This window comes from Anastrepha ludens, chromosome 6, assembly GCF_028408465.1.
Source record: "Anastrepha ludens isolate Willacy chromosome 6, idAnaLude1.1, whole genome shotgun sequence".
NCBI lineage: Eukaryota > Metazoa > Arthropoda > Insecta > Diptera > Tephritidae > Anastrepha > Anastrepha ludens.
This window is the reverse complement of record NC_071502.1, coordinates 79,219,554-79,238,709: the sequence shown is the minus strand read 5'-3', so window position 1 is coordinate 79,238,709 and position 19,156 is coordinate 79,219,554. Positions and strand designations below refer to the sequence as shown.

Genomic DNA, 19,156 nt, shown 5'->3' with positions numbered 1-19,156 from the left:
TTGACATCCTGGCAGAAGCGGCGGTTACTGGAGAACCAATATAAGTGGTTGCCTGGTAATCTTGGTAGGCAGTGGACTAAACTTCAGACCAGTCAATACTGCCACCATCAGGGATGTCTCTTGATGTTTTCACAACGAAGCTACTATCCTCCCGGTTAAGGAGGATAATATGTTCAGCAAACAATTCCTTCTGGGATGCTACTGCAGGAAACGCCCCTGCAGGCACTTGCTGAAGGCTGTGCTATCTCCTAGGAGATAGAGAAGACATCTCTTCAACTGTACTGACGACAGTCAGAATTGAACTCAACTGCTGTTTATAGACAGACAGGAAACGACGTTCATCGGGAGTATCTTATCATCTTCATAAACTCCCGACTTCGAATGCCTTCATCGTCAACATTTTTCTAATAGCGGTCGCCCTTCGGCAGGCAATGACAAACCTCCGAGTGTATTTCTGCCATAACAAAGCTCCTCATAAAAAAATATCTGCCGTTCGGAGTCGGCTTGAAACTGTAGGTCCCTCCATTTGTGGAACAACATCTAGACGCACGCCAAAAATAGGAGGAGGAGCTGGGCCAAACACCCAAAAAGAGCTTACGCGCCAATAATGTATATGTATATATATATAACTAGCTTACCAGAATCGATCCCGACATATTCAACATATGTCCGGCATGTGAAGCTACCCCGCATAACATTAAATACCTCGTGAACACTTAAACTTAGTTTATGTGTTACTATGTAAAACTAACGCGAATACCCCGTCCCCCCTATGATAATATTTTTAATCTATCTGGGACTAAACGATTTACATCGAAAGATTGTTGATGATTGATATCAAATAAAGAACGTCAAAACATTTGGCAAAGGAATCTGAAGGGGCAATTTTTTTTTTTTTTTTGCACTTTGATTGTCGTTAAGCCGCTTAAATTCAGATGCAGTACTCGGAAGAGCAGAGGGCACAACAGATTCCGATATCAAAATGCATATCTGTTCATTATCTAAATGAAGTACATATATTACACTAATTATGTATGTGTGAAATATGTGTACATATATTAGGTTTAAGAGACATTATAAAAATCTGTTTTAAGAATCATTAAGAAAACAACCAGACTCAGTCTTATTATGAGCTTCGTTTTCGTTATTAAAATAATTAAAGCAACATTCTTAAATTGTTAAGAAACGAAAATCTCGATGTATCCCAATAAAGCTGAGTATTGCGTTGTATAGTTAAAGGGATAAACTAATAGCTACTAATTCCATATCTATCTCTTATTTTATACTCACCTTTCCATTTCAATTTTGAGCATATTATGTTTTTTTTTTTCATTTAAAGTTTTTTTATTTTAAACAATTTTTTTTTAATTGGAAAATGGGAATATCACTGATTATTAAATTTTGTATTACTCTTTCGTATTATTATGCACTTTTTATTTTTATAACTCAACCATTTATTATTTCGTTTTATTTTTGTTTTTTTCTTTATTTTTAATTATAGAGTCACAGTGGACACCTTCGCCACCGAGGCCTCAAAGCCCTTCTCAATCGCAAACCAACTACGATCCACACACATGTAAATTAAATACAACATTTTTTTTTAATTTTAGTTTTTAACTTAGTCACAAATTCGTTAGTATTGATTGCTTGCTCGTAATTATCATTTTCAGTAAATGCGTTTTATGTTTCGTTTATTTAGTTGAGCCTAAGCCTGTGTATTTTAAGCCAGTATTTTGTTGTACTAATCGCATTGTTCCGCACCTCGTTACATTGTTTGTACGTTACCATATTTGTATAACTTTTAAAACTGAAAAAGTGCATTTCCAAGAAGTTGAAATATAAGTGCTCTGCAGTGAAATAGTGGCAGATACTTCTCAAAGTTTTATAATCGTTTTATGAAATGCAATTTGTATTTTAAACCTAGATGGCATTCTTTGTCGAATCACGAAACGATTTTTTTAAGTTTAAGTGGACTAAAATCGGTTTTATTTGTTTATTTAATATATAAGTTTAAAAACTAAAGAAATTAACTAATATGTATATTACAAAAAAACGAAACACGTAAAAAATACAAATTTATTTTGCATCAGAGTCTTATATTCAATTAAAAAAGACTCAAATTGACGAAAATAGATCTTTTAGCGTATAAAAAATAAGAAGTGCTCTCTAGAATTAAGAAGAATCAAAAAGGAAATATTGGTCACATATTACAGTTTTAAATTCCATCCGTTAGCGAGTGGCGAATAGATGAAGCAACTGGTGTTAATAAAGATATGTTCGCAGACCTGGAAAAGAGCTGCCGAAAATGAAATTTTGTATCTTCCATACATGTAATGAGTATTAGTAAGACTGCGTTCGGACACGGCTAATCGAGTTCTACAGTCAACAATAACATTGGAAAGAACGAGAACACAAAGTGTGTAGTCCAAGCCCGAGGAATTCGGTACTCCTCCACCTTCCCCTTCCCCATTGACCTCTCTACCACAAGTTACGAGTTACCGCAACAAAATATCAGAAAAGACAGTAGGCAGTATTGAATATAGTAGGTTATACCAATTTTATGAGGTATAACCATACTCGCTAGTGGCGAATCTTGCTTTACATGCAAATTTCGTTAAGCAAGCAGATCTCAAACATAGCGAGCAGAGAAGCGGCGTATCGTACCATATTTACATACGGGGAATGCTGCTGGGTTGACAGTTCTTGGCCGGATATAAATCCGGGTCGTTTCGGTAACGTAGAACCGACTGTTGTGAAATCGATGGGTCTTCTATAACAGTGATGAACTGATTTTGTATTTGTAAAATTTATAGGCATCAATGCACATTGAACAGGTAGCACCAGTTGAGCGGCTGGTTTATTTATTTGGTCTCTAAATGGTTAAATTTTGTTTTAATTACTCTAGACAGCCAAGCTTTGTTTATATATAATATCTCGAAAAGCAAAGGCGAGATACATAGATGAGTATAGGAAAAGAAAATGGTATATATAACTGCGTATGTATAATTAGTATAATTCTATTGAATTGCCTAAATAGTTTTTGGCGTACCTTATTCTGCCTTATTCTGGCGTACTTCTATTTTATTTATTTATTGATATATTTAGTCGTTGTCGCCTCTGAGTGGAATATTTTTTTCGACTGTTGTTGGTTGTTGTTGTTGTTGTTGTTGTAGCAGTATCTTCGCCCTGTCAGTGTAGTGTAAATTACCGGACGTCTTCGTCTAGCTCATCTAACGGTAGGCCCAGGAAACTGGCAGTTTCGACGGGTTGGGACCAGAGGGAGAGAGGTATTAGATGAGTGGGTTTGATGGGGCATGTGAAGAGGTGGTTAGTGTCGTGCGGGGTACCTTCACATGCAGGACATATGTTTAGTATGTCGGGGTCGATTCTGGATAGGTAGGAGTTTAACCTGCTACAATATCCAGAACGTAGTTGTGCCAAGATTACGCGGGACTCTCGAGGAAGCTGGAGCTCTTCGTCTGCGATAGGTGGTGGTTGGACTCCGATAACGGCATTCGGGGGTCGGGAGCTTAGGAAGGTGGTAAGTGTCTCCCGATGAATGTCGTTAATAGCCTGTCTGTATACTGTCCGATCCTGGAGAGGTCTGTCCGTTTTGTCCTGGATCTCATCCACGTAGTTGAGGAAGTGTCTCCTGATGTGCCTGGGAGGTGGCTCAGGCTCGAGCAGGTGTCTGCATGGGTGAGGCCTACGGTGACACCCAAGCAGAAACTGCTTGCCGAGCATTTTGTTATGCTCCTTAACCGGGAGCATGTGCGCCTCGTCATGTAAATGGTGGATAGGGGACATCAGGAGACATCCTGTCGCGGTCCTGATGGCAGTATTCTGGCAGGTCTGAAGCTTCGTCCACTGCGTATCACTGGTTCCAGGCGACCAGACAGGCGCGGCATAGTTCAGAACCGGTCGGCCTATTGCTTTGAAAGTCGACAGCAACATTTCTTTGTCTTTGCCCCAAGTGCTGCCGGCAAGCGACTTGAGGACCTTGTTGCGATTCTGTACTCTCGTTGCAATAGCGGTTGTGTGCGCCGAAAAGGAGAGCAAGCTGTCAAAGGTGACTCCCAAAATTCTGGGGTTGTTTATCGTCGGAATTGGGGTATCGTCGACGTGTACCTGAAGTGGCAGCTTGACCTCCTTTGTCCAGGTGGTAAATAGGGTCGCCGTGGATTTAGTGGGAGAAAGTTTTAAGTTTCTCGCAGTGAAGAAGCGAGAAAGGCTGGCGAGGTAGTCGTTTACTTTTGAGCATAGGCCATCAATGTCATTGCCCGACGCCATTATCATGTAGTCGTCGGCATATGAGATCAGTGAGACTCCCTCTGGTGGCTGGGGGAGTTTCGAAATATAGAAATTAAAAAGCAAGGGTGAAAGGACACCACCCTGCGGTACTCCTTGCTTTATTTTTCTCTGTTTTGAGGTTTGGTCTCGAAATATTACCGACGAGTGACGACCACTCAGGTAGTTCGCGGTCCACCTCTTCAGCCCTGGCGAGAGTGTCGACTGTAAAATGTCATCTAGTAGCGTGGCGTGGCTGACTGTGTCGAAAGCCTTTTGTAGGTCCAACGCTACTAGGACAGTCCTCTCGCAGGGGCGGTTTTGGTTAAGGCCGCGGTTTACCTGGGTGTTTATGACGGTGAGTGCCGTGGTGGTACTGTGCACTCTACGGAAACCATGCTGGTGTGGGGCTGGAGTCAGGTGTTGAGTGAGGAGTGGGAGTAGAAGGGCCTCAAGTGTCTTCACTACTGGGGAAAGGAGAGTTATCGGACGATAAGACTCCCCTTGGTTGGCGGGTTTCCCAGGCTTCAGCAGTGGGACCACTCTCCCTAATTTCCACTTATCAGGAATGATGAGAGTGGCCATAGACAGGTTGAAGACCTTTGTGAGATATTCTACTCCCAATGGACCCAGCTTTTTCAGCATCAGCATGTTTAGTCCGTCGGGGCCAATCGCTTTTGATGGTTTCATGTGTTTGATGGCCCCCTGAACCTCGTCGCTGGTGAAAGTAAGCGGTGCACTGTTGTAGGGCAGTTTGTGCAGCCGTCTGGTGGCACAACATTTGGATCTGTCGACCGGAGGATGCAATATAAATTGCCGGCTAAAGTAGCTCGCGCATCTCTTCGGGTCCGACGAAGTACGACCGTTGAAGGTGATATCCACCTTGTCGTTGTGCTTCGTCGGGTTCGACAGGGACCTTACGGTGGACCAGAGCTTGCTCACACCAGAGGTGAAGTTACAGGACTTCAGATGCTCTACCCATTTGGTCCGCTTATGTTGGGTGACCAGTTGCCGGATCTCCAAATTGAGATCCTTTATACGAGGATCCCCGGGATCGGCCTGGCGTAGATGGTCACGCTCGTTTGCCATAACGGCTGCTTCGGCTGGGAAATTGGGACGTAATTCCCGGATCCGTCCAGCAGGTATGAAGCGAGCCGCGGCGGCTGTAATCGCCTTGCGGAGTGCGCGTTCGCCTGCGCGCACATCGGTGGGAGTGGGTAGGGCTGCGAAGATGTTCTCAGTAAATTCCGCGAATCTGGTCCAATCAGCTTTGTTAAAGTTGATATATGACCGGTGATCCGCGGAAACAAAATCGGCGGGTCTCTCGATCGAGATAATGGGCAAGTGGTCTGATGCAAGCGATAGCATAGGTCGCCAGGTTATGCTATTTATCAGTCCAGCGCTAGCAATTGTTATGTCAGGCGAGCTGCTACAATTGCCCACTACCCTGGTGGGGGCGTCGTCGTTTACAGTGCTGAACGTCGAATCGTCTATCTGCTCTGCCAATAGCTGTCCCCTACGATCATTTGGCAGGCTTGAATGCCAAAGATCGTGATGCGCGTTAAAGTCACCTACTACCAATCGGTTTTCTCCCCTGATGAGCGCACCAATATCGGGGAGATATCCTGCCGGGCAGCAGGTGACAGGGGGTATATAAATATTGTAGATTTCGAGCTCGGCATCGCCTGACCGGACTGCTATACCTTGACGTTCTAAGGTGCTGTCCCTGCGGTCGATGCCTTCATCAATAAGACGATACTGCACTGAATGGTGTACTATGAACGCTAGGCCACCACCGTTGTCTCGCTCGCGGTCCTTTCGGTGCACGTTATAGCCGTCCCTGGTAATCAGGGGGGAGCTAGCGTGCAGTTTTGTCTCTTGGACCGCAGCTATCTTAATTCCGAACCGACTCATGAAGTCGACTATCTCGTCAATCTTTTTTTTTTTTTACTGTTGTTGGTTCTTAACTTCGGTTGTGTCCATTTCTAATCCCTTTGCCGTATCGATATTCTTCAGGGTCTCGGTTTTCTATTTTGCCCGCCTTTGTCCTTTGGTTAAAAATGTCACTGTTAATCTGTGTCTAACAATTGCACATACAGGAAAATTATTGGTTGTTGTTATTTTTGTTGTTGTAGCAGCATAAATATACCCTATAGCGACATGGTATTGGTATCATATTTCGTTTTTACCATTACCGTGTTTATCAAAACATGTTAAAGGGTTTTTCAAAAAATGCGCCTAGAAGAAGTTTAAAAAAAAACATGTAAAAATTTGGATTATTTCAGGATTCACTAAAAATTACATCATTTAAATGCCCACCACCAGGACGTCTATAAGCTGTCATGAGAGAATTAAAATTTTCAAGCATACTCTCACACATTATCGCATTGTGTTCAGCAATCTTCATCCGAATGTTGGGTTTCAGCTTTGGAATCATTTTCGGCTTATTCACATAGACTTTTTTTTTTACAAAAAAACCCCACAAAAACAAGAACTAGGAACTGCTAAATTTGTAATGATAGCCAATTGCCACTTCACGTCTACTGGAAAACATACTGACATTTCCCAGCGTTGTATTTGTGTAAAATACTCATCAAACGGGTGCGTGAAATTTTTAGTTGTAGACATCAAGGGTGAGTTGTTATCTTGAACTATATCGGCCATATTTTCGATGGTACGCAGCATAAGCCCAAGGGGTTGCGGTTGTTATCCACTAACGAGCTGGTCCAGTGAACTTTCTATCGAAGTCAGTCGAGTAGCCTGTTTTCTTATAAACGCACTGCTTGAACTCACTTTGGCTGGCCATACGTTTGCAAGATTTCTCAAAGTTGTTAAAGCGGAACGCAATTCATCGGACATTAACATACATATGTATATATAATATATAAAAAACAGAAATATTAAAATAACTGAATACAAAAAGGAAGGAATGCACTTTTTTGAAGCGCGCTCTTTCATAAAAACATTTATATCAAAACGCCCATGATGCTTGTTTTTTATAGAATCTTCTTCTTTTGAATGCATTGTTGGTAGTAATGAAAACAACCCTACTACAAAGTACTTTTTACTAATCGCATTACTAAAGTAATTACATTATTACTAATCCTGACTTGCTTAGCTTAGATTCTGTTTCAGTTAATATATTTTCTTATGTTTACTTTTTTATGTACAATGAAATGGGTATATTAATGTCAAGTTTATGTTTGTATTCTCTTGTCACAGCACCACCAGCTACCGGTTCATCAGTGAATCCCACCGCCGTGACCAGTCCGAGTGCGCAAAATGTGGCCGTTGGGGGCGCAACTGTGGGGGGCGCTGGCGCTACAGGTCACTCCACACAAGCGGCTGCAGTCGCCTCACCCTTGGGAGCGGCAGCGGCTACTTCGCCTACCACCCAACCTGAACTGCCAGTATTCACGTGCCCCCGTCGGCCAAATTTGGGTCGAGAAGGTCGACCGATTGTTTTGCGCGCCAACCATTTTCAGGTGTCTATGCCGCGCGGCTATGTACATCACTATGATATCAACATTCAGCCGGATAAGTGTCCGCGGAAAGTGAATCGTGAAATTATCGAGACCATGGTGCATGCGTATAGCAAGATATTTGGAGTTTTGAAGCCAGTATTTGACGGGCGCAATAATTTGTATACACGTGACCCGCTTCCCATAGGCAACGATCGACTGGAATTGGAGGTAACACTTCCAGGCGAGGGAAAGGATCGTATTTTCCGCGTAACCATCAAATGGATGGCGCAGGTATCGCTTTTCAATCTAGAGGAAGCCTTGGAAGGGCGCACGCGCCAAATACCGTACGATGCAATACTTGCTTTAGATGTGGTTATGCGGCATTTACCGAGCATGACATACACGCCTGTGGGTCGCAGTTTCTTCAGCTCACCCGATGGTTATTACCATCCACTGGGTGGCGGTCGTGAAGTTTGGTTTGGTTTCCATCAAAGTGTACGTCCCTCGCAATGGAAAATGATGCTAAACATTGATGGTATGTATTATTAACATATATTTTAATTACATCTATTATGTCGTATTTTTCTCAAATATTTTCGGAACTCAGTTTCGGCCACGGCTTTTTATAAAGCGCAGCCAGTTATTGATTTTATGTGTGAAGTACTTGATATCCGAGATATTAATGAGCAAAGGAAACCACTCACCGATTCGCAGCGTGTAAAATTCACCAAAGAAATTAAAGGATTGAAAATAGAAATTACCCACTGTGGAGCTATGCGTCGCAAATACCGTGTCTGCAATGTAACACGTCGTCCAGCACAAATGCAATCGTGAGTTGTTTAAGAACATATGTATATTATTTATTTTACGGAATATATCTAACATTATTTAAAAATATTACCACAGATTTCCACTTCAACTTGAAAATGGCCAGACTGTGGAGTGTACCGTGGCCAAATACTTCTTGGATAAATACCGCATGAAACTGCGATATCCCCATTTGCCCTGTCTACAAGTTGGGCAGGAGCATAAGCACACTTACTTGCCTCTAGAAGTATGTAATATAGTCGCCGGTCAACGCTGTATCAAAAAACTGACTGACATGCAGACATCGACGATGATTAAAGCTACGGCTCGTTCAGCACCCGATCGTGAACGTGAAATCAATAACTTGGTTAAGCGTGCGGATTTCAACAACGATTCTTATGTTCAAGAATTCGGTTTAACTATTTCTAACTCTATGATGGAAGTGCGAGGACGTGTGTTACCACCCCCCAAACTGCAATATGGTGGACGGGTATCAAGTATGACCGGTCAAGTAAGTTGACATGTAAACACTAAATGATTGAAAAGTGGTCGCCCCTCGACAAACAATATCAACCTTAGAGTGTATTTATGCCATGAAAAAACTCCTCATAAAACAACATCGACCATTCGGAGTTGGCTTAAAACCAATTGTGGAGAAATATCAAGACGCAATCCACAAATAGGAGCTCGGCCAAACACCCAAAAAGGGTTTAAGCGCCAATTATATATATATATAGCTCCAAAAATGACCCTTAACTGGATGTTTAACAGTTGAAGTTGTCGATTATCAGCAAAACACCAGGAACGGCGTATGGACCTATTCGCCCAAAAGGAAGATTCACCCGTGAATATTCCGTTCTGAATTTGCCTTTTTTCAATTTGTTGTGATAACGAGCACAGCGCTTCTTTCAATGTGCGCTAAGTTCGGCTTTGTCACAAAAAAATCAATGATCCTCTGATTTTGCCTTGGAGTTATATTTTTTGGATCTCATCCGACGAAGACGTCAACGTTTTTAACTTCGGTATACCATTGCACCCTTTTGTTAGGACCGTCTTCGACTTCTTCAAATATTTTGCTGCAGGAACACATGACATTTTTAACCTATAGCTTGTTTACATAGGAACTCTGCTTCAAATCGTTTTTCTTGCGCGGAACTCTTCGTTTAAAAACAACGTACGCTTTGTAAATTTCTCACAAAACAAACAAACTGCACAACGCGTATTGCGAAAATAATAATTCATAACTGAACTCTAAGTTTGAATTTTGCCGGTCACGCTTCTGTTAGACAGACTGTATACGAATGGATTACTGATATGTTTTATATGTTGCTTCCTACAGCTGTGTACTTTTTGCTTTCGGTTTCATTTGCCCCCGCACAAAAACAAAACTAAAACCAACACAACTACAGTTTTATTTGTTTGGGTTTCAATTTTGTTTGTCTCACTGTAATGAGTGAAACGAAACAAAACAATACGTTTTTCGCATGTGTACTATAGGTGCATCTTTATTTTTTACAAACATGTTTCAAGAGCTTGAATTAATTAGATTATCTTCTAAAGCCCACTTTTATTTATGATACTTGCAACGTCCATTTAGATGCGATGGCATGCACCCTTTAAAATTTTGAATTACACAAGAGTTCCTCGAACTCTCCTCCACCTCAAGTAGAATAGTAAATTCCTAAGATGGATGAGCCATAATCCAAAATTGATTAATATTTTCGTGAAAATTTGGCATTTGTGTCTGGTGCCAATGTTTTCAATTCCACTTAGGTTCAGTTGTACGAATTTCTTCGTATTCATAGCTTTTTTACGATGAGCTCAATGATAGGGCTGAATATTTAATTTAAAATGTCTAATTTTTCCTAATGCCACTTTTATTTTTTTCTTTTCTTTAATAGCAACTTTTCCCACCCCAGAATAAGGTCAGTTTGGCTTCCCCAAATCAAGGTGTCTGGGACATGCGGGGAAAGCAATTCTTCACTGGTGTGGAAATTCGCGTATGGGCAATTGCTTGTTTTGCGCCTCAAAGAACCGTACGTGAAGATGCTTTGCGTAATTTTACGCAGCAATTACAAAAAATTTCGAATGATGCCGGCATGCCCATAATTGGACAACCTTGTTTTTGTAAATACGCGACTGGCCCAGATCAGGTAGAACCTATGTTCAGATATCTGAAGAATTCATTTAACGCACTGCAATTGGTGGTGGTTGTGCTACCCGGAAAAACACCAGTCTATGGTAAGTACAACTAACAATATACATACAAAATTTAAATTAATCTTATTAATCTATAGCTGAGGTAAAACGTGTTGGCGACACCGTATTGGGTATGGCCACACAATGCGTACAGGCAAAAAATGTTAATAAGACATCGCCGCAGACCTTGTCGAACCTTTGTCTGAAAATTAATGTGAAATTAGGAGGAATAAATTCCATATTGGTACCTTCAATTCGTCCGAAGGTCTTCAACGAACCCGTTATTTTCTTAGGCGCAGACGTGACTCATCCTCCAGCCGGTGATAATAAGAAGCCCTCTATTGCAGCGGTTGTTGGCTCAATGGATGCTCATCCGTCACGCTATGCGGCCACAGTACGAGTACAGCAGCATCGCCAAGAAATTATACAGGAATTAAGTAGTATGGTCCGCGAACTATTGATTATGTTTTATAAATCTACTGGCGGTTATAAGCCTCATCGTATCATTTTGTATCGCGACGGCGTCTCAGAAGGGCAATTCCCTCACGTATTGCAACATGAGTTGACTGCTATACGTGAGGCATGTATCAAACTGGAAGCAGAATACCGCCCTGGTATAACATTTATTGTTGTACAAAAAAGGCATCATACTCGTCTCTTCTGTGCTGAGAAAAAGGAACAGAGTGGAAAATCTGGCAATATACCAGCTGGTACCACAGTCGATGTTGGTATTACACATCCAACCGAGTTTGATTTCTATCTATGTAGCCACCAAGGAATACAAGTATGTTTTTTCCCAACATTTCTTTTATACCATTTACTAATCTAATTTATTTGCATAGGGTACAAGTCGGCCTTCACATTATCACGTTTTATGGGATGACAATCACTTTGATTCCGATGAACTACAGTGCTTAACATATCAACTGTGTCACACCTATGTGAGATGTACACGCTCAGTGTCAATACCAGCACCGGCTTACTACGCTCATCTTGTGGCATTCAGAGCCAGGTATTCAATATTAAACTTCTCTTATACTTCTCATATTTTGTAGTAAAATGTTATGTTGTTTCCGGGAGAAAGAACGTAAAATTAATGATTGTGTAATAGTTCTTTTGCCTACATATGTAACATTTAAAGTGGATAATATTTAAGGGGTACAGACTTAGAAAGTGATAAAAAAGCTCATGAATTTGATAATTGTTTTATCCACCGTTTTTATCCGCGAACTGCTTCGTCGATCGGAAAAGGAAATTCAAAAACTTCCCAATTCGGTTTGTTTTCCCCCGAAAAGCCACCGTTGTATGCCAGAATATTCGTTTGTGTAAAAAGCAGTAGGATTTCCATAGACTCCAGAAAATGTGCATTGGGTGTTAGTGCCTGACGCCTTTTATAAATACAGTTAGTTACAAAATTAAGTATAGACTTCAGTTTCCTAAAAAAAAAATGCATCTCATATATTAGTAAGATTTCTACTTCGAGTCAGATATTAAAAAAAAAAATATTAAAGAACTTTGATTTCTAATTTTTAGTCTTATGAGTTCCCCTGACTTTGCGGATAACTGCTGCACATTATGTGTGAATCTTATCCCAAAAACACTTTTCTTAAATACATCAATTATAAAAGATGACGTAAAAAAACTGCTGCCATCCAAAAGAAGTTACATCGTTACGCCTGCTCTACTCAAAATAATTAATGCGGATAAACTTAGAAACAAAACCGCAAACACTCTCCTATTATAATCCTCCTTGGAAATTAAGCACTCACACATGTGATATCACACTTCATACACATAAAAAAGACAACACCACCAATCCAATATTTAAGCAGCTTTTTCTCGAAAAGGTCAATACCCATAAAAATAACGGCTGGTCAATCGTCTTTACTGACGGATCTAGACCTTTAAGTTTAAAAGCCTGTTCCCTTACTTTTCTATATTTTCGGCAGAAGCAGTGGCAATGCACGAAGCTATGGTGTTATCTATCCAGAAAAAGACGAAAACCATAATATGCTCCGACAGCTTGTCAGTCATCCAAGCAGCTAGTAATCCCAATTACAACAAATGGGAAACTGGTAATCAAATAAGGGATTTGCTAATAAAAAACAGTAAATTACTAAAACTACTGTGGGTCCCAGGACATACAGGTATCGAGGGAAACACATATGCCGATAATGCTGCGAAATTCGCTTGCAATGCCCCAATTATAATCAGCCCAAAAACAGAAAGACTCGATATAAAACAACATATAAATACATGCATAATACACAAACAGCGGCAGTCATTAAAAACTACAAACATGAACACTATTCCAATATTAATAAGAATGGAAACCCTCCACTCTATCCAACAAATATACACGGATTTAAAACCCGAGTCTTTTCCCGCCTTCACCTAGGCCACACAACACAGACCCATGAACATATCTTAAAAAAATAAAATCACCCTATCTGTACAAGCTGCAACACAAACCAAACATTGGACCACATCCTCAACAAATGTCCAAATCACGCCAACGCAAGAAAAGAAATACTAAACTCGGAACAAATAAGCGACATTCCCAGTCACACAAACATCGAAAAAATAAGCAAATTCATTAAAACTATCGAAATGACAATATAACAAATAATCCAGACAGCCACAGATGACACAGAGCTGATGGTCTCTGAAGCCAATGTTCAAACATAATTTTAGTACTGGTATTCATACCAGTCACTAAATAATAATAATAATAATAATATGTGTGAATCCTAATTAGATTCAAGATTATGGTTGATCATAGTGATACCAAGTGTTAGTATAGAGAGTTTATTTTATATTTTTTCTTTAATATACAGTTTGGATAATTTAAGTAGGCTGCTAATTTTTTGATCTGCCACATTTTCTAGTGCGGAAAGTGGTGCAGAACCTAAGCAGTTTATTCGTGTTCCTGTACTTAGCAGGGCAGTGGCAGAGTAGGTGTTTCAGAGTTCTTCTCGCGCTAACTTTGTTGTATATTGTGAATGTATCGTTCTTAACTAGCTTCAGTTTGGTTACTCTCCATGTAGAGCTATAACTCTTTTGTTACTAACTTTTAATTTATTCCGATACAAATAGAAAATCCCATACAATTAATGCATTTATTTATCCATTTAGATACCATTTAGTTGAAAAGGAACATGATTCAGGCGAAGGATCTCATCAAAGCGGTTGCTCAGAAGATCGCACACCTGGTGCGATGGCGCGCGCAATAACGGTACATGCGGACACAAAGAAAGTCATGTACTTTGCTTAAATCCATTTTGCAAACATTCTTATGTTATATCATTAACGAAAAAGTTTAGATTTTCCAGCCAGTAAAATATTGCTGGATCTCATTACGCATTTCCAATTCAATTTGTACTTTCTTCGAAAATTTTGGTCTGTGTTGTTTGGTACATTTGAATCAGAGATCATATTATAAAGAGTAACATCAATTCTAAGCAACTAAAAAAACCACTAAAACGAAATGGAGAATACGGATAGCGCTCAAAATACCTAAATGAATCCAATCAACATTTTACTGGTTTAAGTATCTAGAATTGCATCAAGGCAGTCTTAAGTAATGCGAATCTTCAGAAAAAAGGTAAAAATTAACCAAAAATGACTTTTAACATGGAACTCAAGCCATGCCTAAGCTATTAAATTACATCTTAAATTGTAATAAGCTTTTAGTAAGTTTAAGCTTCTTCCATATTTGTTATATTTGCTACAAAGTAATTCCTACTAATTTATTTTTAAATCTCCAATAGAAAAAAAGATAAGTATAAAAGTGTTAAAAAATCATTTCGGATTTATGTGAAATATACTAATATTAATATGAGACTTCGAATGAGTTTCCTAATACGATCCGCAAATATGAAAAATTCAATTGCCACTTATGGTATGCTTACTATGTACTCGTATGTGTAGCACAAATACGAACTGATTGCTTACATACCAGGATTTGATTTTCGAATTGTGTTATACAAAATTTATATAAATACTTTCATAGATTGATCAGTGTTTTAATTTCACTCTTGTTATCTTATTTTTTGAAAACGTGCATCTCCATAAAAAGAAACCATTTATATCTGAGGGATGTGCAGATGTATATTTTTTATTAAACACGGAGAATATCGCTAATTGACTCAACTAAGAATCAACTACAAAATCATATTGCGCTCTACACAAAATAAACATGGTGGGATGGGAATAAACTGTACACAAATTTATACATAAATGTCAGCGTCATTACTTAATTTTGTATTGCCAAACCGCATATTTTATTACTACAATGATGTAAACAACGTGAAATATGTCAAATGGTAATGTTTAAAAATGAGATTTGACTTAAGATATTCGTACGCGCCTACTTGTGGACTAATTAATATGTAAAGACCCCCCAATCTGAAGGGAGTAAATTCTTAATTTAATAACTATTTAAAGTACCAAATATAGTTGTCAGACTTTGGTCTATCTGCCCTAGTAGGTTTGTATTCTCAAGCGCATCAGTCGTATTTCTTTTGCTTTCAACTTTGACAGACATACGCACTATGTACTTCTTATAAATATATTAATAAGACAATAGCGCTGATGGATTGAGCAATTTTTATTATAAAGAGACCCTCCCAAAAAAACAGATATCTTAAACTTTCTCCGATTAATTCAATTTCATCGGTATATAATTTAAACAATGTACTCAAATGTATTTATATTAAAAAATAGTACAATTATTGAAAGAAAAAATTAATTATGTTGATGCAGCAGCATTTAACTTCCGTTTTAAGTTTGCCACAATATGTCGTCATCCGTCTCCGCATTAGTACCTTCCCTGTGTAGTGCATGATAAGACACACACTCAAATTTACTTTGTAGGTAAAAACAACTCAAAAGTAAACAAAAAATCTTCAAAGTGTCGTCACTTACGATTGAACTTTAAGTTAGTTTAAGTATAGTTTTTAAGCACCTGGTCTAGCCAATTTTACAGCAAGCAGGTGGAAAATTTTAATTTCTGTAAGTAAATTAATTGTAATTGCCTGTTTTACTTGCTTTTCAAGAATTTCACGAGACGAAAAAGAAACCAAATTTAGAAAAACTCAATCACGAGGCTCGTTGAAGATTTATTAGTAAATAAATTTGTACTCAAATCACACAAAATCTGGGCACTCATATGTATACTTATATATTGATTTCATATTTATTAAAGTAAAACAAATGCAAATGACAAGAAAACAACAATAACAACACACTTCGATTGAGTGGAATTATTTTACCAAATATATGTGGGTGGTAAAAACTTTGTAAATATACAATACATACAGTGAACTTTTGGCAAAAGAACTTAAATCGGCGTGACGGCTGGGATTTACTACAATTTATAAAAGCACTAATCATTCAAAGCTATTAAATTGAATTCCACTATGAAAGATTAAAGTTTAGTGATCCAAAAGCAAAAGTTGTTATACTAAAATAAACTCTTTTGTCATAGGTCCACCGGTACTTGTATAGTGGTTAAATTGTTTTATTTATATTCAAATTAGTCTAGTGTTGAAAGGCTTATAATTATTATTAATGTGCCAAAATTTTGTATATACATAAAATAAAGTTAATTCCAATTTTAATTTTTCCAAACTGCGTTCAATTCAAATATAAATCGTTTGTTGCTAAATGGCATTCTTTAAATGCGATGTTTTGTTGTTGTTGTTGTTTTTGACATACTTTCACGTAATCTCTACAGTTAAATCTCGTAGGCCAAGAATCAAAATGCAGCCGTAGCATTGAAAATAAAAGTTACAAATTAAAGATATTTTTAGTAAATGCATTACACATACAGTTACTCAAACAACTGATCACATGTTTGAATACTCTGTATTGCAATAGTTTCAAAAACAAAACTACTTATCCGATTTTGTTCGTCAATCACTTGTTTTGTTGTGGTTGTGTTTCCTTTCAAATAAGTGTACAGGGAGAAACTGTTGTATTTTTATTCTCAAATAAGTTCGAGAAGTGCTTTGTCTTTTCTTATACATATAATGCAACTTACTCTTTCGCAGTGCTAAATGCCCTCATAATAGTAATAATAATAAGCTGAAGTAAAAAGAAATATATTATTTTTGCATGAGATTGAACGCTTTATTTCGCAATGTGCTTTCTTTTTACTACACCTTATGTTTTGTGTAACCACCGTTGGCAGCAGGCTCAATTTGTTGTATGACGTTTCGTGAACAAAAGTTTGTTTTAACATTTGTTCGACCTCGCAAGCTAACAGATAAGTGCAAATTGTTGTCTGCTGGTGCAGATCACGAAGAATACACCACTTTTAGTATATGCTGAAGATTTTCTTTCGCCCACTTGAAAATTGGATACGGAATGGTTATATTTTTGTAAAGTTTTACACCGACACTTTTGCTGACGTCGAGTATTTCTACCATTGCACGACCAGCTCTAAAATATTCACAATGCAATAATTGTCTTATTAGTAGAATATAGAATCTTATTAGCATTTTTTTGCTACCATATGGATGCATCATAGTTTCAAGTATATTAACTTTTCCTGTTGTTTATTACATCTACAGCCCAAAAACATGGTATGCTTGACGGTGTTTAAAGAGTTCCGAGGTCATTATGTTCTGTGGCAGTCCTTTGCAGACTCTGTCGTACTAAACGCTTCACGTTTCCAGAAATCATAACGGGTCTTCTTCTGAAAGTTTCCTTTTTATTTTCTTGGTTTGCGCATACGAAACCATTTTGGCTAAATAGCAGTGAGTAGATTCGATTTCTTTGTAAGGATTACCTTCCGAAAAGAGCCTTTTAATCAAAACGGGTTTTTCTTTTGTGAATTGATTCTCTCGTTCCCCTATTAAAAAGAAGTTTTCAATAAAATACTACCTTATACGCATTGTAAAGTGGAGCAACAACGTCGATTCCTGCAGAAATGCAAATGTTTAAATATTAGAATGGCCATACGAAGAGGGCCATTGAGTCCCTTGTCGTTTCATCACAACGAAAAAAAAATATCTATTTGTTTGTTTAAACTGCAATCGATGATATAGAATAATAAAACATAAATATTTGCTACATGCATTTACTTTAAAATAAAAAAATTGGTTTGTTAAATTGCTCGCCCAGTGCACTTATTTTTAAGAAACATAACAAAAAAGCAAGCGTTTGACGAGCAAAGATCGAATAAGTAATTATGTTGTTGTAGGTATTTAAATACGGGTTATTCAAACACGTGGTCATATATATATATATCAAATATATCGCATTAAGTCTTAGTTGTACAAACATTTATTGCCATGGGCGAAACTTGAGACAAAGCCGCTGGCCAATGGGCAATTATGAATGGCCTGGCAATAAAAGAGGTTTACATTTTTTTAATGACACAGCTTAAAGTTAACATTACGTTATTTATCTCTCGATTTAATTTAATTTTAACTAACTTTTGAGGATATGAGAAGCAAAACACGAAATAAAACCAAAATGTCATATTAAGAACTGGAAACAAATAATTAATACAATTACAAAAATCTGTATCAACAACGTCGTAAGTTTAGTTAACAAAAAACAAAAAAAAAAAAAAACTAAAAAAAACTAAAAAAAAAAACCTTTTTAAAATTTAAGTAAGCTAATCAACTAGAGAGAGGGCAGAAAAGAAAACTCGAGCGAAAACTTAAAGTACGAACATGTATTTATAATTAGCAAAATCAATCTTACGACAAACCGAAAAAGTGATGTCAATGTTGCGATGATTTAATTTTTCTAAACAAGGGATTAATTATAAATTTTTTATTAAATATATATATATATATATACATATATATATGTGTAACTGTAAAAACTTATTGTAATTACTTAAAAGCATTCAGAATATATTAAATATATAAATATAAATAAAAATTGCGTTTATATCAGCATCCCTAAGTGTAATGCGAGAGCTTTCATAAAAATGAACAAATCAAGAAATTTCATAATTTCCACATATTCCTCCAATCGCTTTATTTAGCTACATCCTTTTATTTTCGTTTATCTGTAGTACACAGAATAATAGTGTCGTTAGTGACCTTGCATATGATTTTGATTCTTCACAAAAAGCTACTAGCATTTAGTTTTCGAATTGTACACCCAAATGTTTGACAGCTGCTAACACGATTTCGAAAAGTCTTCTTGGGGCGGCTATTGTTTGCGGCAAATGCGTACACCACGAATTAAGAACCTTAAGAAGCCTTATCCAAAATTTCAGACCCCAAAATTGTGATATATCAATTTTTTTTTTTTTTCATTGTTTAAGTTAGCCAAAAAATATTCCAAAGAATGAAAGTTTACATTTCTCTTGTATTTTATAAAGTAGCAATATTTTAACTAAATTTTACACTTGTTTTAATTTTATAGAAACAGGA

The 19,156-nt window shown here is 37.8% G+C and overlaps 1 protein-coding gene across 5 annotated transcripts in view; it reads left to right on the top strand.

Moving 5' to 3' along the window:
* LOC128867459 (protein argonaute-2) overlaps window positions 1-18,379 on the top strand; it is a 39,092-nt gene extending 20,713 nt beyond the window's left edge. For all 5 annotated transcript variants that reach the window (XM_054108665.1, XM_054108664.1, XM_054108668.1 and 2 more), the window contains 8 exons: window positions 1,502-1,576; window positions 7,510-8,286; window positions 8,359-8,581; window positions 8,658-9,069; window positions 10,460-10,799; window positions 10,856-11,541; window positions 11,600-11,769; window positions 13,893-18,379. In XM_054108665.1, the coding sequence (XP_053964640.1) occupies window positions 1,502-1,576; window positions 7,510-8,286; window positions 8,359-8,581; window positions 8,658-9,069; window positions 10,460-10,799; window positions 10,856-11,541; window positions 11,600-11,769; window positions 13,893-14,031 (2,822 nt within the window). In that variant the 3' untranslated portion in view covers window positions 14,032-18,379. The remainder of the gene's footprint in view (window positions 1-1,501; window positions 1,577-7,509; window positions 8,287-8,358; window positions 8,582-8,657; window positions 9,070-10,459; window positions 10,800-10,855; window positions 11,542-11,599; window positions 11,770-13,892) is intronic.
* The last annotated feature ends 777 nt before the right edge of the window (window positions 18,380-19,156 follow it).